General features: G+C 50.3%; 1 protein-coding gene across 1 annotated transcript in view; it reads left to right on the top strand.

Annotated features, from left to right (window-relative positions):
- The window catches only part of ARHGAP5 (Rho GTPase activating protein 5), a 513,384-nt gene that overhangs the window by 37,793 nt on the left and 450,357 nt on the right, over positions 1–25,234 (top strand). The window contains exon 2 of the mRNA XM_069638466.1: positions 19,364–23,271. Coding sequence (XP_069494567.1) covers positions 19,546–23,271 — 3,726 coding nt within the window. The 5' untranslated portion in view covers positions 19,364–19,545. The remainder of the gene's footprint in view (positions 1–19,363; positions 23,272–25,234) is intronic.

Raw genomic sequence — 25,234 nt, 5'->3', positions numbered from 1 at the left:
AATTGTATGCCGAAAGAATGACTTCAGGGTTGGCGCTGATGGGTGCTGTTGTGAGGGAGGCCAGGATAGTGGGGGGCAGGGGCGGGGGTCAGTTGTTCTACAGTGAGTTTACGGGTATGTCTGGCAGTGATGGGCGGTCAGTCACCTGTTTCGTGGGTGATGTTGGAGGTGGTGGCAGCCATGGTGAAGCAGATCTGTGAATGATCTGTCCATGGTAGTGGTTCAACGGAAGAGACTTGGAAGGGAGTGTTGGTAGACAGGATTCTTCCGGATGCTTCTGTTCATCTTGTTGAGAGTAGCAGTGAGGGCAGAGGCCTTCTGATCAGCTGGGTCCTTGAAGCCTAAGTTAAAATCACCTAGGAGTATACATTTGGTTTTCGTCTTGAGGAGGGGGTGGGAGGTGCAATGAGCAGGGGGATGTCAGCACCTTGTGCGCTCGCATGAGTGGGTTGGAGTAGTATGATGTTGGTGGTTTGGGGGAGGATTCATTCTTAGCAGGTAGGAGTTAAGTAGGGTAAATTTGGAGATAATGGCGACAGCGACTTCTTGGTTGCCCTGTCTGTTGGCTCATAAGGTGGAGTATCCGGTGGGTAGAGCAAGGGATTGGGGGGCATCCCGCTGTCTCATGCCACCAGGTTTCTGTTATGGCCAGCAGGTCAAGCTTATTTGCAAGTATGAGGTTGTGGATGTCCGGGGCATGAGCACAGATGGAGTAGGGGGTTTGAGTGTGCATGAGATGGGTGCAGAGGTATTAGGGGAGCAGGGGTGAAGTGAGGCTGGGAATGTCAGGAGGGGGGTATGGCAGAGGGCGGTGGTGGTGTGTAGGGAGGGGCTTGATGGTAGCTGTAGTGCAAGGTGTTGGTGTGTGGGGTTGTGATAATTTGGGGGGTGATGTTTGTTCTGGCGAATGGGGGGGGGGGGGTCCTTCCATCTCGACCAATGTCTGTGTAGGCGGGCTATGGCCAGACAAGGTACCATGTGCGCTTCTGGAAAGTACGAGGTAGAGGGTGTGAGTGGGTTGGTGAGTGTGGTGTTAGTGGAGTGCAGGGTAGGCATGAGGGGGGGCTTTCTTGGTGCTGCGGGGGGGGTGCCCTAGGCAACGTGGAAAATGTGCAGTTGATTGATAGGTCCCATAATCTGTGAGGCCTATGGTGATAGGTGTGGGTAGTACTGTGTGACATGTGTAGATGGTTGTTGGGCTTCTGCTGTGACTTAGTGAGCCTATCCAAGCTGTTAGGAAAGATTTCCCTTGGGTGCAATTTTCCCTCCATTTGTGAACCACCCCCCCCCCCCAAACTTTTTGGTTTTGTTTGGAGTACCAACCCTGACTTTTTCCAGTGAAGCACAGCCTTCAGCTGCGCTCCTCTGGGCTTTCGTTAATTTGTTATGGGGAAACGAACACGTCAGTACTGGGAAACAGTTTCCCTTAGTCTTCGACTTTGTTGTGATTTCTTGGTAGCTTTTTATCTATGTGCCATGTATTTTACAGTATCGCACATTCGGGTCCTTTTCTTTTATGGCTGTAGCCACCCTCTAAGGATTTTTTGGTGTACGTAAAAGTGTGCCTAGGACGAATTGGTGGCAGCAGTTTACTTTTAAAGTATTTTTACTTGGTTTTTATGGAGCATACCGCATTGACTGCAAGACTGTTGCCAGTGCTGAAAATGGCAGTGCCACAAAGTCTTTTGTTCTGTCCTTTGGCCATTTTGTACCTTTTGCCTTGCCCCTGGTCGAGCTACCCAGTATTCCTTATTTGGGCATGCAGCCTTTGCAAAAACTGCAACTTTCGCTAGCTCCTGCATGTCACGTGTGCTAGTGCCCAGGAAGAGGGTTGGGACTGTCTGATCCCAATCCACACTACTGGTGCCAGTATGTCTAGTAGGCCTGAATGACTGGAACCACTGTGGGACACGATTGGCCCATGTCGGGCGTGCATGCAAGAGAGCAGATCTTGCATTGGCTATCTGAGATTTGGGAGTGAACCGAATCTCGGATAAGAGAAGGGGCTCTGCATCCATTCCAGGTCGATCTACTGAGGCTCATACCAAAACTCATAAGGAGCCAAGTATCCTTAACAAGAAAGCAGACTCGATGAACCGATGGTGACGTGCTTGGAAGGTTTGGCACACTGACCCTGCTGTTGTCCCGTTGGACCCCTGTTTCTTCATCCTACCAAGAAGGCCTGCAAGAGCAATTTGCCCCTTTTGGAGTACTTGGAACTACTACTCTCGGCCTCTAATACTTAACCTCGAAAAGAGCCTCTTCAGAGTGTTCATGGGCCATCCAGTGAACTGAGCAGCTCGAACCCATGGTATTGCACAGGAACGCTACCACCCCGAGTTGAGACTCCGGGAATAGTTAGCTTGTCGTCCTGGTCCCTCTCCCGCTAAAATTCATCCTAGCTGCTCTGGGTTGTGATTTACGAGAGTGCGCCACACCACGAGCTTTTGTGGTCCCTGCGTCGCCCCGCTGTGGTGACCATCACTGAAAGTGCTTGTAGTTCTTGCCCCCCATGTTTTGAGATGAGCTGCACCAGAACTAGCCTTCTTACTTCAAGAGCTGAGAAAATACAAACATCCCGTCACGGACGATCGTCCTGTACTGCAGCTGCTGAGAGCCGGAGCATCCTGAAACTGCAGGGTTAACCCCAACAGGTGAAGTGGGCTAAGTTTGATCCGGACTGTCGAGTGTCGGTGAGTACTTTCCTAACGTACTGGTGGCCCCCTAGCACATCCATTCACTTTTTACACACAAGTGTCCCTCAAAAGATTCTCAGCGTGGCTGGGATAGCCTGCGCTTTCCAGCTATTCCTGAACCCACCCGAAAGCCGCTCTATCTGCAAGGGTAGACCCTCTTCTAGGAATAGTAAATTATTCATCGCCTCAAGCCCCTTCCTAAGCAGCGACAGGCCCCTGAAGAGAACTCGCTTTTTTGTTTACGCACGACCGCGCGTTGTTAATGCACAACTGTACTTTGAGCGCTAGGCTCCTCTCTTTGTAGGGCTGGACTACCTACGTTTAGGGATTGTTGAAGGACTGCTAAAACTGATATCTGTGTTGATTTAACACCTTTCTGTTACAAGTCGTCCTCATCCTCAGACTAATCGCATTATTGTATATATGTTAGTGTATGATCGTGTGCGGTATTGTTTCTTCATAACTGGTTGAAGTGTGTTTTGATTATAAGGCCTATAATAATTGTATTTTTGATACATCTGTCTAAGAGTAATCTGTGGAGTTTTGCTATCTGTGCTCCCGATCACTTTCACCACTCTGAGGCTTGGTCTTGACTGCCTGCCAAGCTACCGTAGATTGGTCTGGTTTTTCCAGAAGGTTCCCCAGTTCTACCAAACAAGGGTGACCTCCTAAACTCCTGCCCACCAGGTCTGAGTTTAGAAATCCATCTTAACACAAGCCAAACCAGGTAGATGGAGGGCTGGGGGGGAGGTGCAGGGAGCATTTGGATACTAAGAGGCTTTGTGATGGTGTGGGCACGGTCGCTGGGAGGGCTGTCAGTGACATGTTTTCCTTCAACAATCGGTGGTGGGCTCAGGTAACAGCATGGCTGGGTATAGGGCTGGTGGGCATGGTACAGGGGCGTCCTTTTAGTGGCAGGAGGGCTATTAGTAGCACCATGCACAGCGGCAGAGACTGGAGTTGTGAACATCACGGGTGTAAAAGACGTTGGCAGCTGGCATGAGGCAGAGCATGCAGCATCACAAGTACCGGTAGCATATAAAACCGAGTTATGCATCCGTGTAGTGGGTATGGAGCTCTAGGCATCGGGGCGTACATCACATTATCAGGTGAGGTGTTGGAGGAGGCCAGTGTATGAGCTGTGAGCGTTTGTGGCCAGCAATAGGTCTGTCATGTGGTCGTGTCTCATGAGGGTTCGGAATGTTTGAGGAGAGGGCGACAATTTGTTATACAGCATCCTTTGGGTTGTAGTTTGCATAGGAGGGGAGTTGGGCGCCTATGAGAAACCTGAAGGTGTCTCCCTAGTTAGTCCCCGGGGATCTGTCATCTAGGTGGCCAGGGCACAGCCATCACTATTGGATCCAGTTCCTGGGGGCGGACCATTGAGGGAGGATCACCTGGATGGGGGGTCCTCAGGGAGTAGGAGTGGGACAATGGGTGAGACGCAGTATCCCCTTCCTGTTAAACCTTTTCCCCATCCTCTCACGGAGGACATTCCAAACCACCCCCCCCCCCCCAACCCCCTTTCTAACTACTTTCAAACTAAGCCGGTTACCTGACTTGTCCCAATACAAGGGTCAGGCAAAGTCAGGCAACTGATCAGAATCACACACACACCTGATGGCCCTTGCTCTTTCCCTTCCTCACAGAGATAAAAGGTGGAGCCTGAGAGAACAGTATGGACAAGGCGGGCATGGCAGACAGCACGACTAGACGGCTACCACGTGGCAGTTCAAGAGACTGAGAAAGGCGGTAGGAAGCGAGAGGGTGCTGAGGAGAGAAATGACCTTATCCTTTTCGTCCCAGGCCCCCAGAACCTTTTGTGGAAGAGAGCCTAAAACCGCAAACAAGAACACGAGTGTCCTGCAGCAGATGTCAACGGTACATGGGGCAAGCCTATGCCAATAAGCAGGAGCGAGGAAAGTTCCGGCACCTGTGGTACCAGCCTTGACTCCAGAGGAGCCAACAGCCAAGCGGTTCGAAACAGCCGTTGAGTCGAGGGGAAAACCGATAAGAACCGGGCTGTGATGTATGAGAATCGCAAAGTGGCAACCTTTGAAACAAACTTGATGAACTTTAACTGCAGAGGGAAAGCGGCACCATGTGTGTGTTTACTTGAGAGAGACTGGCCGAGCCCCATCTGAGAAAAACTGCAAGTACCAGAAGGCTGTAGAAGGGCTGACTAAATCGGTCAAAGTGGTCATACAGATGTTCAAGCATTATCCCTGTACAATCGAAAGACTTTAATCTACAAACACTGTGAAAGAAAGGGAAGTGAATCTCACAGTAAAAGTGAACATTGAGAAACCAAGGGAAAAGAAATCCTGTAAGAGGGATCTGAACCCGACCGGGGGAGATCAGGGGTGAAGCTGTCACCCAAGTTGATAAATGAACTGTAATATATATTTTGGGATCTTATCGAGAAAGGGTCCGCATCCAGAAGAGGGGGACCCATTGGTGAACCCATCAGCCAGCAAACATTGGAAAAGAACTTTCATTTTTTAAAGGAACTTTTGTTTTGTTGTTTAAACTCTTCGGGTCCTCGAAGGCGAAAGACTTTCAAGTGAAACAAGACTTGGCCCCTATAACAAAGCTTGAGGGTTAAAAGCTGAAGCTGAGAAAGCCCAAAAGTGTGTCCCGAAAGCTGCCGTTGGAACTGTTGTCTCGTGCTGGAGTAGCCTGAGACTGTAATGTGCTTCAAGCTCCCATTTTACCCCTTGTCCAAAACGTGGGGAAGGGAGACGCAGGCTAATGCATCCTGACATATTATTTGAGAACACTGCCACTGTTTCTTGAGAACTATCCCACACCCCTTTTTGTATTAGTTGTGATGTTTTGGCAATAGGTTTCTTAGTATAGGAATTTTGATTTGACACACCACCACCAGGACTGCTTTGTTTGTTTTTTTTATTTGATGGTTGATGCTTGCTCCCATCTTAGATTTAGGTTTAGATCAGGCGTTTTTCACACCTGCATACAGTATTTCACTGTTCAATAAACACCCTTGAACTGTGATCACTAGTTGTCACCATGAGTTCCTCACACGCCATAGTGGGCAAGAAATGGCGGGATCAATTTTCATGGAGGTGGAGGCAGCATGGTTAGGGCTTAGCAATGGTGAGTGTGTGCTGGCTCGCTCTGCCCGTGAGGCTGGTGGGTGGCAGCAAGGGGCCACGTGTATCATGCCACCGCCTATCGCCTAAAGACAAAGGCGCAATTTGCTGCTACTATTTTCTCTGAAGAGTAGTGTGGCAGCTTTATGTTTCGGCTGAAGACAATGTAAAAAGAAACCTATGTGGAAAAAGAGATGTGTATTTAACTGTGAGTCGGAGCAGAAGGAGAATGCTATACGCACTGGAATCCCCCCAGACATTATCACGTGTGATGGTGGAGTCGAGGCAGGTCGCGGAGCCTATTTTGGAAGAGGCAGAGAAACGCTGTGCAAGATGCCGGAGTCCCCTGGTGTGTGCAACCGTAAAGGAAGAGGTACGACAAGGAACCGAAGAAGAAATATCTGGTAGTGGCATGACCACATTTTGCAGAGTGGTGGGCAGGACGCCCAAGGAACGGCACTGAGACTGGAATCCTGAACACCAGCGTCTGTAGAAGGCAGGCACCCTGCATGGAACCAAGAACGGGAATCCGAGCAGTGAGAAGCGGTACCCGTGCAAGAGCTGAGCCCTGAAACCTTTGTCTGCATAACGAGATTGAACCGGGGGAATTGGGAATAGCAGGAGGACCCCGGGGAGACATGCGTGAAGTGACTTGTCACCATCCTAAGGATGGGAGAGAAAATATACAATGGAATGTTTGGAACTATAAAAACCAGAGAAACAAATAACCTGGTCGGGGGAGACTGGTGTCACTAGAAGAAAGAAACTTGTCCCAGTCCTGACGATGAGACGGCATTGAAGAAAGCCATATATGAAAGAGATTTAAGCAACCCAGGTGGGAGCCAACAGACTGGGCACTAAAATCCTGGGAAGAAAGGCATATCTGCAGAGTGGAAGGTTGAAGAAAGTACAACCCATATGCACATAACGAGAAAGAGGAGGGCTCGCCAATGACTGCTGAGAGAATCCTTGGCAAAAGAAAGCCTAAAGGGGAATCGAGGCAAAGCTAATTTAGGAAAGCCTCGGCAAAGAGATTGGTAAAAACATCTGTATAAGTGTGAGGAACTACTGGAAGGAAAAGTACTCCGAAAATGGGGCCACAGAAAGCACGAGACCCAAGAGTTATTTTGAAGCACTACAAGAGTTGAGAGCATATCCAAGGAGAATAAGCTAAATGATATGAGCCAAAAAGGAACATGTAATCAAGACTATCCACGGAGAAGGGAAGGCCACCTTCTAGCTCATTTACTTTCGTTCTGTTTAGTGGTAGGGTCAGATAGTTTGAACTTCTGACCAGCACCCTTTTAGTGCCTTCAGATGGGGATATTCTCTAGCAATAGGGAGAGCTAGGCATTATTCTTTTAATTTTTATTAAATGTGTCTAACTCTTTCTTCCGACCCACCACAGCATGCATTTTAAAACGGACCTTTTTTATGTTCGTGTTTATGAAGTACAATGGAAGCTAACAACCGGGATTAGACAGATTGTATATGGCGTCCAGGCAAGCACTTGGCCGCAATGCTTTGCAATTTCCCTTTTCCACTTGATTTGTCAATTTTTCTATGAGCAGTCCTAACACTAGGACTCTTCAGCAGTGCTCATCCCAAGCTCTGCAGCGTGAGAGTACTCTTTCCCTGGGGGAGTGGCACCCAATGGTTGGTGACAGTCATAACAATGTCTGCACAGTACTCCGGAGGTGATCCCGCTGCCCACCTATGAATAAAAGCAAGCGATACGGTGGGGGCCACCTTTCACTTAAAATACCAATGTTCATAGAGTAATTCAATTCAGTGTAAATGGAGAGCACTAGAGCCCCTGGCACCAGGGCAAACCACTAGGTCATACAAACCGCTTGGTTTAGAGAACAAAACATGTACTTTGAACATTGACTCCGTAATTGAATCGATTCATGTTAAAAAAAAAAAAAAAAAATTAAAAAAATAAATGCACAGCGTGGAAACGGATTCAAGTGAAACCAAGCCAGTGCGTTTCTCACTTTGTCCTGCGTCCGGGTTCAAGCTCCATCCTCCTGCACTAAGAGGCTGAATCATCAATTGATGTTGGGAAGGGAGGAACAGTACCTAGAACACTGGTGTGCAAAAGCTAGTGCACTCCTTCAAACGGGGAACCTTAAGTGTTACATCCAACAACGTTTCCAAGTACACAGAAGGGTGGCTATAAACCAACCCCCTTTCAAAGCCTTGCGTGTCCGTGCGAGGCCTACAAATAACACAAATGGTCATGAAGACGGCAGAGGCCAAGACCAGTGTGACTGGAAGGTCTGTAAAAACTGAATACACATCTGTGCTTTTTGTTTCTCGGGAAGAAGCCTGCTGAAGTTGAATCTGGTGACTCCCATTTTGGGGAGGATATTGGAGGATTTGCTTTAGTTGTTTAATGTAGATTTTTAAAGGTGGGAAAAGCAGGAAGCTTGGAGAAGGCCATGCTGACTGAATGTGGGTAGATACCCTACGGAACATACAAGACCTTCCTGCCAGTGCCTTGATAAGCCAGCCTTTCCATCCGGGGATACCCACGCAGCACTAGGCTTGCTTACTGTGAGTGTGCCGGAAACTATAGGACCCTGCATCCAGAGTCGGGCCGCGCCAGCCTTGCCATCCAGTGAATAGCCGCGCAGCACTAGGCATGCTTCCTGTGAGTCTCCCGGAAACTATAGGACCCTGCTTCCAGAGTCGGGCCACGCCAGCCTTTCCATCTGGGGAATACCCGCACAGCACTAGGCATGCTTCCTGTGAGTCTCCCGGAAACTATAGGACCCTGCATCCAGAGTCAGGCCGCGCCAGCCTTTCCATCCGGGGAATAGCCGCGCAGCACCACTAGGCATGCTTCCTGTGAGTCTCCCAGAAACTATAGGGCCCTGCATCCAGAGTCGGGCCTCGCCAGCCTTTCCATCCGGGGAATACCCACGCAGCACTAGGCATGCTTCCTGTGAGTCTCACGGAATCTATAGGACCCTGCATCCATAGTCTGGCTGGCCCAGCCTTTCCATCTGGGGAAAAGCTGCACAGCACTAGCCATGCTTCGTGCGAGTCTCCCGGAATCTATAGGACCCTGCATCCAGAGTTGGGCCGCATGTAGCACAATTGCTGCATCTGTTCCTGTTTTTATTGTAGTTTGAATCAATTGTCTTTCCCAAATACTTGCAGGGCCTCGGGATAAGGTTCTGACAGAAGGGTAGCGTTGCAGTTTGTCTTCTGGTGAGACTATCACTCCAATCAGAGTAAGGCCAGAAACTATGCTGCTTGCACCCTACACTGCCTCGAGGTGGCTTGTGGTCCTTTCTGTGCTGCAGTAATAATCCTGATTTTGGATGGAGTCGGGGACTCTTCCTGGGCTGCAGTAATAATCCTGCCTTGTGATGGAGTCAGGACTCTTCCTGGGCTGCAGTAATAATCCTGCCTTGGGATGGAGTCGGGACTCTTCCTGGGCTGCAGTAATAATCCTGCCTTGGGATGGAGTCGGGACTCTTGCTGGGCTGCAGTAATAACCTTGCCTTGTGATGGAGTCAGGACTCTTCCTGGGCTGCACTCCTAATCTTGCCTTGACATGTAGGTGGGACTCTTCCTGGGCTGCAGTAATAATCCTGCCTTGGGGTGGAGTCGGGACTCTTCCTGGGCTGCAGTAATAATCCTGCCTTGGGATGGAGTCGGGACTCTTGCTGGGCTGCAGTAATAATCCTGCCTTGTGATGGAGTCAGGACTCTTCCTGGGCTGCACTCCTAATCTTGCCTTGACATGTAGGTGGGACTCTTCCTGGGCTGCAGTATTAATCCTGCCTTGGGATGGAGTCGGGACTCTTCCTGGGCTGCAGTAATAATCCTGCCTTGGAATGGAGTCAGGACTCTTCCTCGGCTGCAGTAATAATCCTGCCTTGGGATGGAGTCGGGACTCTTCCTGGGCTGCAGTCCCAATCCTGCCTTGCGATGGAGTGGGGACTCTTCCTGGGCTGCAGTCATAATCCTGCCTTGGAATGGAGTCGGGACTCTTCCTGGGCTGCAGTAATAATCCTGCCTTGGAATGGAGTCGGGACTCTTCCTGGGCTGCAGTCATAATCCTGCCTTGGGATGGAGTCGGGACTCTTCCTGGGCTGCAGTAATAATCCTGCCTTGGAATGGAGTCGGGACTCTTGCTGGGCTGCAGTAATAATCCTGCCTTGGAATGGAGTCGGGACTCTTGCTGGGTTGCAGTAATAATCCTGCCTTGGAATGGAGTCGGACTCTTCCTGGGCTGCAGTAATAATCCTGATTTTGGATGGAGTCGGGGACTCTTCCTGGGCTGCAGTCATAATCCTGCCTTGGGATGGAGTCGGGACTCTTCCTGGGCTGCAGTAATAATCCTGCCTTGGGATGGAGTCGGGACTCTTGCTGGGCTGCAGTAATAATCCTGCCTTGAAATGGAGTCGGGACTCTTCCTGGGCTGCAGTAATAATCCTGCCTTTGGATGGAGTAGTGGCTCGACCTTTTTAGAAAAAATGGCAATCCTTTGGGCACGCCTCCCGTTGTAAACAGTTTTCAAGCGCTTTTTGCATGCCTCTTTTCGTGGTGGCGCTTATAAATTCGAAATGTGCTGGCAGCCTATTCGTGCTGTCCACGCACAGATACATTGATTTACATCAGGTGCACAAAAGGACATTTGTGTTCTCTATCTAGACAATGGCCTGGACCTATTCTTTAGTGTTGGGGGAAGCAGCTTCTATTCCTGAGCACCTTAAAAGGTGCACGCGCAGGTCGCCCTGGGCTTGACCCATAGAACCGCGGCGAGACTCGATGTTAAATATTCCACATTAAAAACAATTTTATAAGAAACACCGAAGTTCTGTGCTCCGTGAAAGTGAAGAAAGTCCACGTACTGAGTGTGGGCACCCTCCTGCAATCTCCGCCAGCCCTCGCTGTGAGTGCCGGGGTTTCTATAAATGTGCATTGCGCAGCCCACATACTGAGTGTGGGCACCCTCCTGCAATCTCCGCCAGCCCTCGCTGTGAGTGCCGGGGTTTCTATAAATGTGCATTGCACAGCCCACGTACTGAATGTGGGCACCCTCCTGCAATCTCCGCCAGCCCTCGCTGTGAGTGCCGGGGTTTCTATAAATGTGCATTGCACAGCCCACGCACTGAATGTGGGCACCCTCCTGCAATCTCCGCCAGCCCTCGCTGTGAGTGCCGGGGTTTCTATAAATGTGCATTGCACAGCCCACGCACTGAATGTGGGCACCCTCCTGCAATCTCCGCCAGCCCTCGCTGTGAGTGCCGGGGTTTCTATAAATATGCATTGCGCAGCCCACGCACTGAATGTGGGCACCCGCCTGCAATCTCCCCCAGCCCTCGCTGCGAGTGCCGGGGTTTCTATAAATGTGCATTGCGCAGCCCACGTACTGAATGTGGGCACCCTCCTGCAATCTCCGCCAGCCCTCGCTGCGAGTGCCGGGGTTTCTATAAATGTGCATTGCGCAGCCCACGTACTGAATGTGGGCACCCTCCTGCAATCTCCCCCAGCACTCGCTGTGAGTGCCGGGGTTTCTATAAATGTGCATTGCGCAGCCCACGTACTGAATGTGGGCACCCTCCTGCAATCTTCCCCAGCCCTTGCTGGGAGTGCCGGGGTTTCTATAAATGTGCATTGCGCAGCCCACGCACTGAATGTGGGCACCCGCCTGCAATCTCCGCCAGCCCTCGCTGCGAGTGCCGGGGTTTCTATAAATGTGCATTGCGCAGCCCACGTACTGAGTGTGGGCATCCTCCTGCAATCTCCCCCAGCCCTCGCTGCGAGTGCCGGGGTTTCTATAAATGTGCATTGCGCAGCCCACGTACTGAATGTGGGCACCCTCCTGCAATCTCCGCCAGCCCTCGCTGCGAGTGCCGGGGTTTCTATAAATGTGCATTGCGCAGCCCACGTACTGAGTGTGGGCATCCTCCTGCAATCTCCGCCAGCCCTCGCTGTGAGTGCTGGGGTTTCTATTGCGCAGCCCACGTACTGTGTGGGCATCCTCCTGCAATCTCCGCCAGCCCTCGCTGTGAGTGCTGGGGTTTCTATAACTGTGCATTGTGCAGCCCACGTACTGAGTGTGGGCATCCTCCTGCAATCTCCGCCAGCCCTCGCTGTGAGTGCTGGGGTTTCTATAACTGTGCATTGCGCAGCCCACGTACTGAATGTGGGCACCCTCCTGCAATCTCCCCCAGCACTCGCTGCGAGTGCCGGGGTTTCTATAAATGTGCATTGCGCAGCCCACGTACTGAGTGTGGGCACCCTCCTGCAATCTCCGCCAGCCCTCGCTGTGAGTGCTGGGGTTTCTATTGCGCAGCCCACGTACTGAGTGTGGGCATCCTCCTGCAATCTCCGCCAGCCCTCGCTGTGAGTGCTGGGGTTTCTATAACTGTGCATTGCGCAGCCCACGTACTGAGTGGGCATCCTCCTGCAATCTCCGCCAGCCCTCGCTGTGAGTGCTGGGGTTTCTATTGCGCAGCCCACGTACTGAGTGTGGGCAACCTCCTGCAATCTCCGCCAGCCCTTGCTGTGAGTGCTGGGGTTTCTAATTGCGCAGCCCACGTACTGAGTGTGGGCAACCTCCTGCAATCTCCGCCAGCCCTCGCTGTGAGTGCTGGGGTTTCTATTGCGCAGCCCACGTACTGAGTGTGGGCAACCTCCTGCAATCTCCGCCAGCCCTCGCTGTGAGTGCTGGGGTTTCTATTGCGCAGCCCACGTACTGAGTGTGGGCATCCTCCTGCAATCTCCGCCAGCCCTCGCTGTGAGTGCTGGGGTTTCTATTGCGCAGCCCACGTACTGAGTGTGGGCACCCTCCTGCAATCTCCGCCAGCCCTCGCTGTGAGTGCTGGGGTTTCTATAACTGTGCATTGCGCAGCCCACGTACTGAGTGTGGGCACCCTCCTGCAATCTCCGCCAGCCCTCGCTGTGAGTGCTGGGGTTTCTATTGCGCAGCCCACGTTACTGAGTGTGGGCACCCTCCTGCAATCTCCCCAGCACTCGCTGTGAGTGCTGGGGTTTCTATAAATGTGCATTGCGCAGCCCACGCACTGAATGTGGGCACCCTCCTGCAATCTCCGCCAGCCCTCGCTGCGAGTGCCGGGGTTTCTATAAATGTGCATTGCGCAGCCCACGTACTGAATGTGGGCACCCTCCTGCAATCTCCGCCAGCCCTCGCTGTGAGTGCTGGGGTTTCTATTGCGCAGCCCACGTACTGAATGTGGGCATCCTCCTGCAATCTCCGCCAGCCCTCGCTGTGAGTGCTGGGGTTTCTATTGCGCAGCCCACGTACTGAGTGTGGGCACCCTCCTGCAATCTCCGCCAGCCCTCGCTGTGAGTGCTGGGGTTTCTATTGCGCAGCCCACGTACTGAGTGTGGGCACCCTCCTGCAATCTCCCCAGCACTCGCTGTGAGTGCTGGGGTTTCTATAAATGTGCATTGCGCAGCCCACGCACTGAATGTGGGCACCCTCCTGCAATCTCCGCCAGCCCTCGCTGCGAGTGCCGGGGTTTCTATAAATGTGCATTGCGCAGCCCACGCACTGAATGTGGGCACCCTCCTGCAATCTCCGCCAGCCCTCGCTGCGAGTGCCGGGGTTTCTATAAATGTGCATTGCGCAGCCCACGCACTGAATGTGGGCACCCTCCTGCAATCTCCGCCAGCCCTCGCTGTGAGTGCTGGGGTTTCTATAAATGTGCATTGCGCAGCCCACGTACTGAGTGGGCATCCTCCTGCAATCTCCGCCAGCCCTCGCTGTGAGTGCTGGGGTTTCTATAACTGCATTGCGCAGCCCACGTACTGAGTGGGCATCCTCCTGCAATCTCCGCCAGCCCTCGCTGTGAGTGCTGGGGTTTCTATTGCGCAGCCCACGTACTGAGTGTGGGCAACCTCCTGCAATCTCCGCCAGCCCTTGCTGTGAGTGCTGGGGTTTCTATTGCGCAGCCCACGTACTGAGTGTGGGCAACCTCCTGCAATCTCCGCCAGCCCTCGCTGTGAGTGCTGGGGTTTCTATTGCGCAGCCCACGTACTGAGTGTGGGCATCCTCCTGCAATCTCCGCCAGCCCTCGCTGTGAGTGCTGGGGTTTCTATCGCGCAGCCCATGTACTGAGTGTGGGCAACCTCCTGCAATCTCCGCCAGCCCTCGCTGTGAGTGCTGGGGTTTCTATTGCGCAGCCCACGTACTGAGTGTGGGCAACCTCCTGCAATCTCCGCCAGCCCTCGCTGTGAGTGCTGGGGTTTCTATTGCGCAGCCCACGTACTGAGTGTGGGCATCCTCCTGCAATCTCCGCCAGCCCTCGCTGTGAGTGCTGGGGTTTCTATTGCGCAGCCCACGTACTGAGTGTGGGCACCCTCCTGCAATCTCCGCCAGCCCTCGCTGTGAGTGCTGGGGTTTCTATAACTGTGCATTGCGCAGCCCACGTACTGAGTGTGGGCCCCCTCCTGCAATCTCCGCCAGCCCTCGCTGTGAGTGCTGGGGTTTCTATTGCGCAGCCCACGTACTGAGTGTGGGCACCCTCCTGCAATCTCCCCAGCACTCGCTGTGAGTGCTGGGGTTTCTATAAATGTGCATTGCGCAGCCCACGCACTGAATGTGGGCACCCTCCTGCAATCTCCGCCAGCCCTCGCTGCGAGTGCCGGGGTTTCTATAAATGTGCATTGCGCAGCCCACGTACTGAATGTGGGCACCCTCCTGCAATCTCCGCCAGCCCTCGCTGTGAGTGCTGGGGTTTCTATTGCGCAGCCCACGTACTGAATGTGGGCATCCTCCTGCAATCTCCGCCAGCCCTCGCTGTGAGTGCTGGGGTTTCTATTGCGCAGCCCACGTACTGAGTGTGGGCACCCTCCTGCAATCTCCGCCAGCCCTCGCTGTGAGTGCTGGGGTTTCTATTGCGCAGCCCACGTACTGAGTGTGGGCACCCTCCTGCAATCTCCCCAGCACTCGCTGTGAGTGCTGGGGTTTCTATAAATGTGCATTGCGCAGCCCACGCACTGAATGTGGGCACCCTCCTGCAATCTCCGCCAGCCCTCGCTGCGAGTGCCGGGGTTTCTATAAATGTGCTTTGCGCAGCCCACGTACTGAATGTGGGCACCCTCCTGCAATCTCCGCCAGCCCTCGCTGTGAGTGCTGGGGTTTCTATTGCGCAGCCCACGTACTGAATGTGGGCATCCTCCTGCAATCTCCGCCAGCCCTCGCTGTGAGTGCTGGGGTTTCTATAAATGTGCATTGCGCATTCGGAAGTGGCTGCCTGCTAGTGCATGCAACGTGGCGTGGCTACGCTTGGTATTTTTGCGGTTGCTTTCGCCCTGCTCTGGCGCGTTTTTTGACACATTGCTACACGCCCTGCACTGAACACCGCGTAATAGGAGCAGCTCGCTGCCTATTTCACGGCAGCGCGGCTGTTGGTCGGGGCAAGGCCTTCGTGCCAGCTTTCGCAAGCTACGTTTGCATGTGTTTCTATACACTTGTGATGCCGGTTGCACGTGACACCTGGACTTGTTGTTTCTTTATTTTATCTGGTTTCAGTATTGATCTTTTATTTCATCCCTGCCTAATTTTACATTACTGTTTTATTCACCAGTGTACAGGAAATTGTACAAAATACAAGTATCTACTGCAGAAACCCCCCCCCCCCCCCCAAGAAGCAGAGGAGGCGATGGTGTCCATTCTTCACTCGCCTCTCCAGCAGTGATGTCCAGGGCTACCTCAGCTGGAGCACCCGACAGCAGCCAGGCGTGTCCATCTTTCCTTTTTGGCATCGCCAGGAGCGGCGCAAGGCCAGAGTATGGCGGCCCCTACGCCCTGCGCCGCGAAGGCTGCGGAAGAGAAGAGCGCACAGAGGCAAGCAGAGTACAATAACCAACATTCAAGGTGGACAGTCCAGCAGAAGTCCCGATTCCCCCCAAAAGCCCTTCAGCCAGTGAGGCAAGGAGCCCTGCATGCTACTGCATCCTACCAATCCCAGCTCCTCTGCTACCCCTCCAGCCTGCTTGACTAACTTCCTGGCTAGCTTTGCAAGGTATACATTCCATACATGCCCTTCCATTGGACAGTTTGCCACCGCCTTTGATGTCAGCAAAGTGCACCGCACGTTAAACGCAAACCTCAAACTGCTCCTTTTCCCTGAAGATTTGGGCCACTGAGCAGAAACGGGGAACCCAGGGGATACGGCAGCAGCGCCGTGCACAGCAAGCATTTGCAAACCTGCCTCATCGGCCGCAACGGGAGAAGCCACCCCCCCCTGCACCTGCACGCTAATGTTCAGCAGTTTAGGCGCAGTGGCAGACATGCAGACATGCGGCAGTGTCCCGCCCTCTTGCTACACCATCGGCTCTGGGACTTGCCATGAACTTTTCTTGTGCTCCAAGAAATAAACGTTTGTTTTTTTTTTATTGGCATACCGTTCAGCTACTCGGATGAGTAGTTTATATTAAAAAAAAAAAAAAAACGCTGAGGAAAAAATGACTTTGAAATTTCCCCATGAAACGTTTCGCCTTTCATTCTACTTGGGTTTGTTTAATGTTTTCTCTGCAAACTGATCAGAAATGTCTGGGCCCCTCCGACTGCCCCTTATTCTTACAGGCTCAGCCATACTTTGCAGGGTTTGCTGACTATTCTGGGGAACCGTAACACAACGTTTGAAGGCGCATGCGCCGAGATGCTTTGCCACATTAACTATTCCTGAATGGCCCGGTTTGTTTGATGGGTAGATTTTAATGTGGTCCTCAAGGCAGCTACAAACGATGCTCGCGGCTTTTCCTCTGCCAATGTTTGTCGTACAGTCCCTGGTTTATATATAATATTAGCAACCAATCGGGTTGCTCAGATCGCGGGCTGAATCCCACGTTCCGAGCAACCGGATGGCTGCTTCCCCTGCCATCTACCTCCCACCCTGCGCTCCCCTCCCCACCTTCGTTTCTTCATCCCTCCCACCTCCACTTACCTGATGCCTTCAGCTGCGCCCCCGCCGGTGCTTAGTTTTCTTTCTGGCCCCATATTCATTCATTAAAAAAAGACATGGCATTCGGCACCCCAGGTTACTGGATTGGCAACCCAGGCTCCAACCGGTGGTAACGGCCCCGGGGACATTGGTTGACTCTTGCCCCGTGCAGCTGCCCCCCATTCCAGCCCGTCGACCAGGTGATTATTGCTTAAACATTCTTCAGACCATGGTGTTCAGTACATAAGGCAAGAAGCAGGATGGCGTCACAGTGGTCGAAGTGTATGAAACGTAGTAGTGGAACTGCTGCTCCCCACAAACCCCATCCCATGGCCTACCCCCTCCCACGCACAATACAAACCTCCAAACAAATCAACCTGCTGTTTTAAGCAAACATTTGCTGCAGTGCACTGAAGTGCTAGTTTGAACGGCTTCCTACACTTTTATTTTAAAAAGACACCATTCGGGAAGCGGTTCTTTTTAAAATAAAAGTATAGGAGCAGTAAAATGTAATCCAGTAGAGGATCACTGCTCCTGCCCACTGGGCCCATAGGGTATAGGGGCGACGCAGAAGGATTTATGGTTAGTGGGTGTGTGGTGGGCAGCTAATGATGACTTGTTTGTACAGCACTAATACTGCGCTAAGGCACACTTGAAGCATTTGGGAAGAAGTTACTGGTTGGAAGAGTGGACCACACTGTTTTGTCCTCAGGAAGCAATAAAATATACATTTTTTTACCGTCGTTTTGACTTTTGTTTAGAACGGCACACGTTCTTTTTTTGTATTGCTTCTTGAGCACACTTTGGAACCAACGCTTTCCAGTCTAAAAGGAAAAACGACCAGCTTAGAAACTGTGCCGCCTGCACTACCTCCTGCATTGTAGATGGGGAAACAAAGTATGGGCTGTGAAATGTCGCACCATTTTCAGTGGTTGTGGGCATTACGCTTTCAATCTAACCGATAAATCAACATATGGTCATTTGAGCTACTTGTTCTTTGACCAGAAAAAGTACAAAGATGGTTTGGGCAGGGCTCAGAATGTGCAAATGCTACTGGTCATTGGTTGCTGATAGTTGACGCTTGACAAATAAGAAATACTGTGTATATGTAGAATTGAGGTGGTGAGTGATTTGTTGCGTCTGGCTAATCGCTTGTAAGTGGACATTTTGCCTCCTGTTTTAGGCGTTTAGTTTTCAACTTTCACTTGTTCGGTCTTCAGATGCTAACTGAGACCAGTGTGCTTTCAAGCGCTTTTGTGATGTTTTTCTACTTGTAGCGGCATGATCTTCCAACGTAGTTTATAGGGAGACGGGTGTAGGTGGGCACAAATTATACAGCTTAACTCTTCAGTTATAATTTCAGCCACCTCTTACCTGTCTCCCAAACCTCGCCCTCCTGAGTTCGAGATCACCCTGGTGTACTTCGCTAGGAAGAAGGTGAGGGTAGAGCAGATCAAGAGGTTCGGGCAGGCCGGTGCCTCCAAAAACCATATGGAGAAAACACAAGGAGGTCAAAAGGCATGCTGGTGCACGGTTCTTTTTAGTTGGTAAAAGCTTTTATTTACTTTTCCAGTACACCAGCATGTTGTGTTTTTTTTTTTTTTTAACAGGGGCACAAGACCTTATATACAGATTACAATAAACCTAGCAGCTGCGTTATTAAAAATAAAACGCACATAAAGAGTCCTTAAAAAATGTGTCTTTGAAAATATATACAAGGCCTATACAGTGCACTGTATTAAACTATTTAAAAATAACTTACTTGTAAAACAACCTACCCAGGGCTGTCTCGAGGTCCTTGCTGCTCTCTTGATCCTCTTTTTGCCTGCCTTCCTGCGCTCTTCTGTGAGGGCTTTTGGGGCAGATGATGGCAGCAGACTGCAGCAACAGTGACGGGCAGCAGAGGCAACAGCAAGTTTGTGGGCCCCAAGTCTTTATATGAGCTGGGCTGCGTATATCAGATGCAGCTCATAACTCGGAGGGAACGTGGGAGTTGGGGGAGGGGGGGGGGCACAGTACTCACTCCACCCGGGTCACGTATGCCAGGTATGGCCCAGGGAATTCAGGTGGGAAAGGGGATGGCCCTTAATTTAAGTTCACAGGGCTAAATACACATTTTGGGCGCTCCCTTGCTATGGGAAGCGCCAGTCATTAAGGATGGCTGGGGGCGCAGGTGCTGGGATGCCACCGGGGGTGGATATGCTTAAAGGTCCCCCCCCCCGCTAATCGTCGGAGTGCCAACATAAAGGCCCGTATGGTAGCGGTCACATTGGTGCTGAGCGCAGCGCCTCCAACCCTGTTGAGGTGTTTTTCCAACTTTCACCAGTGCTCTGCTCTCACCGGTCACTTTTTTTTTTCTTTACTCTACTATAACTTTTTTTGTTATTCCGGGACCCCGGCGCGGTTCGCGTCGGGGGATCCTGTCTTTCATTCCCACAACCTGGGGTTACATACTCTCCCTAACTAAAAGATACTGCTGTTAGAAGAAATATGTAAATATTTAAGCATTGAGACATAATGTAGAAGTTGTTGTGGCTTGCTTGTTTCAAGGGCTGAAGTGAATGCATGTTATATAGCGTTCTTTCCTAAAAGTGCTAATTGCTTCTTTCTTTCTCTAGCTGGAAAATGGCCCTGGATGTCGAAGATCTAAACTCCGAGAAGCGAGGCGGAAAAGTAGGAAGAGAACAAGCGATCCTGCTTGAACTTTAGTGCATCTGCTGTATGTCTTGTAGGAATCTTCGAGCATGAGAAACCTGCCCCGTTACCTGGAGGAGTGCAGCAGGATGAGACGAAAGTTATAATGGCCAAGAACAAAGAGGCTCGCCCCCCATCGTACACAGTCAGCGTGGTGGGATTGTCTGGGACGGAGAAGGATAAAGGCAGCTGTGGAGTTGGGAAGTCCTGCCTGTGTAATAGGTTTGTCCGCTCCAAGGCTGATGAGTACTACCCTGAGCACACCTCTGTGCTTAGTACCATTGACTTTGGAGGGCGTGTGGTTAACAATGATCACTTTTTGTACTGGGGTGACGTAATACAAAGTGGTGAAGAAGGAATAGAATGCAAAAACCACGTAATTGAACAGACTGAGTTCATTGATGACCAGACGTTTTTGCCTCATCGAAGTACGAACTTGCAGCCCTATATAAAACGGGCGGCTGCCACAAAATTGCAGTCTGCTGAAAAGCTAATGTATATTTGCACTGACCAGCTGGGCCTGGAACAGGACTTTGACCAAAAGCAAATGCCCGATGGGAAACTTAATGTAGATGGCTTTGTGTTGTGCATCGATGTAAGTCAAGGGTGTAATAGGAAATTTGATGATCAACTTAAATTTCTGACTAACCTCTACTCTCATGTAGCAAAATCTAAAAAACCTGTGGTCATTGCAGCAACCAAGTGTGACGAGTGTGTGGACCACTATCTGCGGGAAGTTCAGGCATTTGCTTCGCAGAAAAAGAATCTTCCTGTTGTAGAAACATCAGCACGGTTTAATATCAACGTGGAAACTTGTTTTACTGCCCTGGTACAAATGTTGGATAAAACGCGTGGGAAGCCCAAAATAATTCCATATCTGGATGCCTACAAAACGCAGAGACAGCTGGTTGCTACAGCAACGGACAAATTTGAAAAACTTATTGTGCAAACTGTGAGGAATTATCATGAAACATGGAAAACTGTGAGTAATAAATTGAAAAACCATCCAGATTATGAGGACTACATTAATCAGGAGGGCACTCAAAAAGCCAAAAACACATTTTCAAAACATATAGAGCAACTCAAGCAGGAACACATTCGAAAAAGAAGAGACGAATATTTTACCAATTTACCGAGAACGTTGAATACTCTTATGTCAAATCTGGAGGAAATTGAACATCTCAACTGGTCGGAAGCCCTGAATGTTCTGGAAAAAAGAACCGATTTTCACTTATGGTTTGTTGTGCTTGAAAAGAGTCCCTGGGATCAGACTGAGCAGCTTGACAAGGTAAATGATAAAAGGATTCCTTTTGACCTTCTCTGCACACTTGAAGCGGAAAAAGTGTATCAAAATCATGTGCAGCACTTGATTTCAGAGAAGAGGCGGGTGGAAATGAAGGAGAAGCTGAAAAAAATTCTTGAGAAAATAAATTTCATTTCACCGGGTCAGGCTTGGGAGGAGATCATGTGTTCTGTGATGGAGGAGGAAGCCTACAGGTTTATCAACGAAAGCGATCGTCGAGATGTTTACAGCCAGCATCAGCGTGAGATCGTGGAAAAAGCCAAAGAGGAGTTTCAGGAGATGCTCTTTGAGCATGCTGAGCTCTTTTATGACCTGGACCTCAACGCTACACCGAGTACAGATAAAATGAGTGAAATACATGCAGTCCTTGGCGAAGAGCCCAGGTACAAAGCTTTAGAGAAACTTGCCCCCGATCGGGAATCCCTGCTACTGAAACACATAGGTTTTGTATATCATCCCACTAAAGAAACCTGTCTTAGTGGCCAAAACTGCATGGACATGAAAGTAGAGAAAGTGATTGCCAATCGCCTCCTGCAGTCTAACATTGGGCGCTTAACTATGTACCAAGATGGTGCCAATATTGAAAAGCTTAATCTTTTCATTTTAGGCAAAGACGGCTTGGCACAGGAGATGGCAAATGAAATAAGGACGCAGTCCACTGATGATGAGTATGCCTTGGATGGGAAAATTTATGAGCTTGACTTGCGGCTGCTCGATGCAAACTCGCCATACCTTTTAGCTCAGTTATGGAGTTCTGCATTTAAACCGCATGGGTGCTTTTGTGTATTTAGCTCTATGGAGTCACTTCATTCTATTGGAGACTGTATTGGAAAGATACGGTCCGAGGCTGTTCAGATTAAAAGGGATAAGTATATGGCTAATCTTTCATTCACTTTAATATTGGCTAACCAGAGAGACAGCGTTGGCAAGAATCTGCCTATTTTGAGGCATCAAGGACAGCAGCTGGCCAATAAGTTGCAGTGTTCTTTTGTAGATGTACCCATTGGCACATTCCCCCGCAAATTTAATGACACACAAATAAAGCAAGCTTTAAGGGGGGTACTGGAGTCCATTAAGTTCAATTTTGATGATGTTAGTCCAGTGCCCACCATAAAGGATATATCTGAAGCAGACTTGATCATTGTGATGTGTGCTATGTGCGGGGACGCATTTGGTGTGGACCTTATACTTTCCCCTTTCCTGGACTCCCAGACCTGCAGCGCAGCCCAACCTGGCCAAAATAACTCACTGATGCTTGATAAAATCATTGGTGAGAAAAGGAGGCGGATACAGATCACAATCCTGTCCTATCATTCGTCAATTGGGGTCAGAAAGGACGAGTTGGTACATGGGTACATCTTGGTGTACTCTGCCAAACGGAAGGCGTCCATGGGCATGCTCCGGGCTTTCCTTTCGGAAGTTCAGGACACGATCCCTGTACAGCTAGTTGCGGTCACTGATAGCCAGGCTGACTTTTTTCAGAACGATGCAATCAAAGAGTTGATGACTGAAGGGGAGCACATTGCCACAGAGATTTCTGCAAAATACACCACCCTTTATTCCTTATCTCAGTATCATCGGCAGACTGAGGTTTTCACGCCTTTCTTCAGTGATGTTTTGGAGAAAAAAAGCATGATTGAGAACTCTTACGCAGCTGACAACACGCGTGAATCCACCAATGTGAGTGAAGACCTTTACCTTCCATCACACCGTGGAAATTCTCCACCTTACAGCTATTATCCCGATTCAGAGGAGGATACGGAAGCACCGCCCCCCTATAGTCCAATTGGTGATGATGTGCAGTTGCTGCCAACACATAGCGAGCACAGGTCAAAGTTTCGATTGGATATGGAGGGGAATGAGTATCCTATACACAGCAGCACTCCCATTAACTGTCATGACCATGAACGTGGCCACAATGTGCCTCCTCCCACAAAATCTAAGTCGGGTGTTCCCAGGCCAAATGTGAGAAAACTGGATCCAAACCTGCTCAAAACAATCGAGGCTGGCATTGTTAGGAATCAAAAGAAGCTCTCGCGTGTCCCCTTGGCTCACCTTGAGGATTTGGAACCCTCAGACAACCATGCAGAACCCAATGACAGCATTTTGCGTGGTAGAAGATTTCTTGATATGTATGGCTCAGATGATGGCCAGAACCGTGTCATTAAAATGAGAAACCCCTATGGCCTGACACATTACCCCGGAGAGGAAGAGAATGGAATTGCTGAGAGATCCAAGAATTATGTGGAAAGGCGGCCTTCAAAGTACAAGTACAAATCCAAGACCTTATTTAGTCGAGCAAAGTCTTACTATCTGACCACCAACTCTGATGCAAGTGATGACGAGGCTTTACACAACAACAAGCAGAAACGGAAACCAAAGGAATATGGCAGCGAGGAAGACCCTCTTCTCTCTCCAGTGGATTGGATTGGTGCCGGCGGCATCGACAACCCTGCTATTACTTCTGATCAGGAGGTAGATGATAAAAAACAAAAAAGAAAAGCTCACAAAGTCAAAGAAGACAAGAAGGTACGTTATTTTCTTTTCATCTTTGCATTATACATACTTCCTTGTCTTATTTTTTGTATGGATTACAATTTTGAGTGGGATTGCGACTGCCAAATTTGGAGAACTTGACTGTTTGCCTATCTCTTTCAGAGTCGAGGTCAAAGTTGCCCTCGCAATCCGAACTCTTCAAGGACTCTCTTCTGCCTGCTTTTCTGACTTTCTTTGTATGTCTAGAGCTCTCCAGACTTCATCCTTATCTCTATCCCTTCATGCCATTGAGCCCTGTTTGGAGGCAGCTCTTTCCTGCTCATTCTGGATTGATCCACTACTGTTTGGTCCTCAGACTGTCCTACTTTCATATCCCACCGAAACTGGTGTCCCTTTTGCCATGTAATTTGCAAGCATGCCATCTGTTTTCCATTCATTGTATTGCATTTTCACATCTCCTGTGTTATGACCACTGTTTTCCTTTTTAATGTATATTAACGTATCTTTTCTTTTTATATTCATAAAATTGTACTGAGCGTGCCTAATTGTGGCTGTGTTGACTAAAGCAGTCTGAACATCTAGTGTAGCATGTTGTATTAATCGAGTAAGCTTCATTTCTTGAGTTATGAGTCTATGCATGGGAAATTGCTGCAGTTTGAGTTTCGTGAGACGCATTCCCTCTGTGAGGAACAGACTCCCTAAGCTTCACACATTTTCGATGATGGCACGACCGCATCCCTCTTGGGGGGGGGAAAGAGGGGTGATGTCAAATCCTGAGGTGGCTACTTTTAGGAACTTCCAAGGAGTAGTAAGCCCAAGTTGAAGCCCTCTGGAATGGATCGGGGAAGCAGTATGTGAGTTGGTGGGGCTGTGGAGGCCTGATCCTATAGCGTTTCACAAGCACCTTCCAGCCCTGTGGTGCAGTCTGGCAGGCAACGCCACTAACCGGTGCCGCACTGATGGGGCCACTACTCACAAGTGTGCACAGGAGGGCTCTAGTTTGGGTGTCAGTAGGACTGAGCAAACTTCTCCCTAGGGTGGCCCACTGGCCCGGATTTTGAGGGATTGTCCCGCAATTAGGGACTCTGTCCTGCAGTTTGCAGAGTGGCTGTGAGGGACGCAGGTTGTCCCGACTTGCGTCAGGACAACCTGCGTCCAGCACAGCCACTCAGCAAACTGAAGTGGCCATTTACACTGCATGGTGCTGCTGCTTTCTTTGGCCGGACGGCTCTGCAGCCCTGGCTCCTTTTGAGCCCATAGGTGGAGCTGCTGCCGCTCTGACACCCGGCTTCATTCCAATGCTAATGCGTGGTTTTGGGGTCATGATGGTCATGTTTGCAGTGAAAAAATGTGACCATCACCTCCCAAGGACAAACCATTTGCATTTCAATTAAGCCAGGAATTAAGAGCCAGAATTAAGAAGCATTAAAAAAAGTCAATTTAAAAAAGAGGCGGGCCTAACGTGAATGACCTGACGTCATCACTGCCTTGTGGGCAAGTGTCCTGTGACAGACTTATCAGAGTTGGCCAGCCTACTTCTCCCACGAGGAACAGAGGGAAAGCCTTTTGTAGTGGCTTTTTAGGACTCCTGGGAAGGATAAGCCACGAATACCAGGAGTGTCTGTCCCAGCGGGTTGGGGGTTGGGAGTGGTGCTGACGCATGCAAGAACACAATGGAAAGCGAGAGTAGCAGAACAATTTGCAGGTATCCCTTCATGCACACAGAGCTGATGTTAGAGGCCCTACCCGTACATGCCCTTATCAACGCCTGGAAGATGGTACTGGCACTCAACTATTTTGCGAGGTCAAAATGAAAGCTTTTCACTTTATCGCATCTTAAAGGACCGAACTTCTGCAGACTTTGCTGGGGGAAAGCAGCGCCCCTCCTTCCACCACCAGCAATTGCCATAATGTCTCCTTCAGGGCCCATGCTGCACAACACATGGAGAGACAAACAGCACAAGAGGTGCGGGCACTGCTTCGCTAAGTGGGCTTC

This window comes from Ambystoma mexicanum, chromosome 14 (genome assembly GCF_040938575.1).
Source record: "Ambystoma mexicanum isolate Mex_15411 chromosome 14, UKY_AmexF1_1, whole genome shotgun sequence".
Lineage (NCBI taxonomy): Eukaryota > Metazoa > Chordata > Amphibia > Caudata > Ambystomatidae > Ambystoma > Ambystoma mexicanum.
Note: the sequence above shows the minus strand (reverse complement) of the source record. Positions and strands in the feature narration are given on the sequence as shown.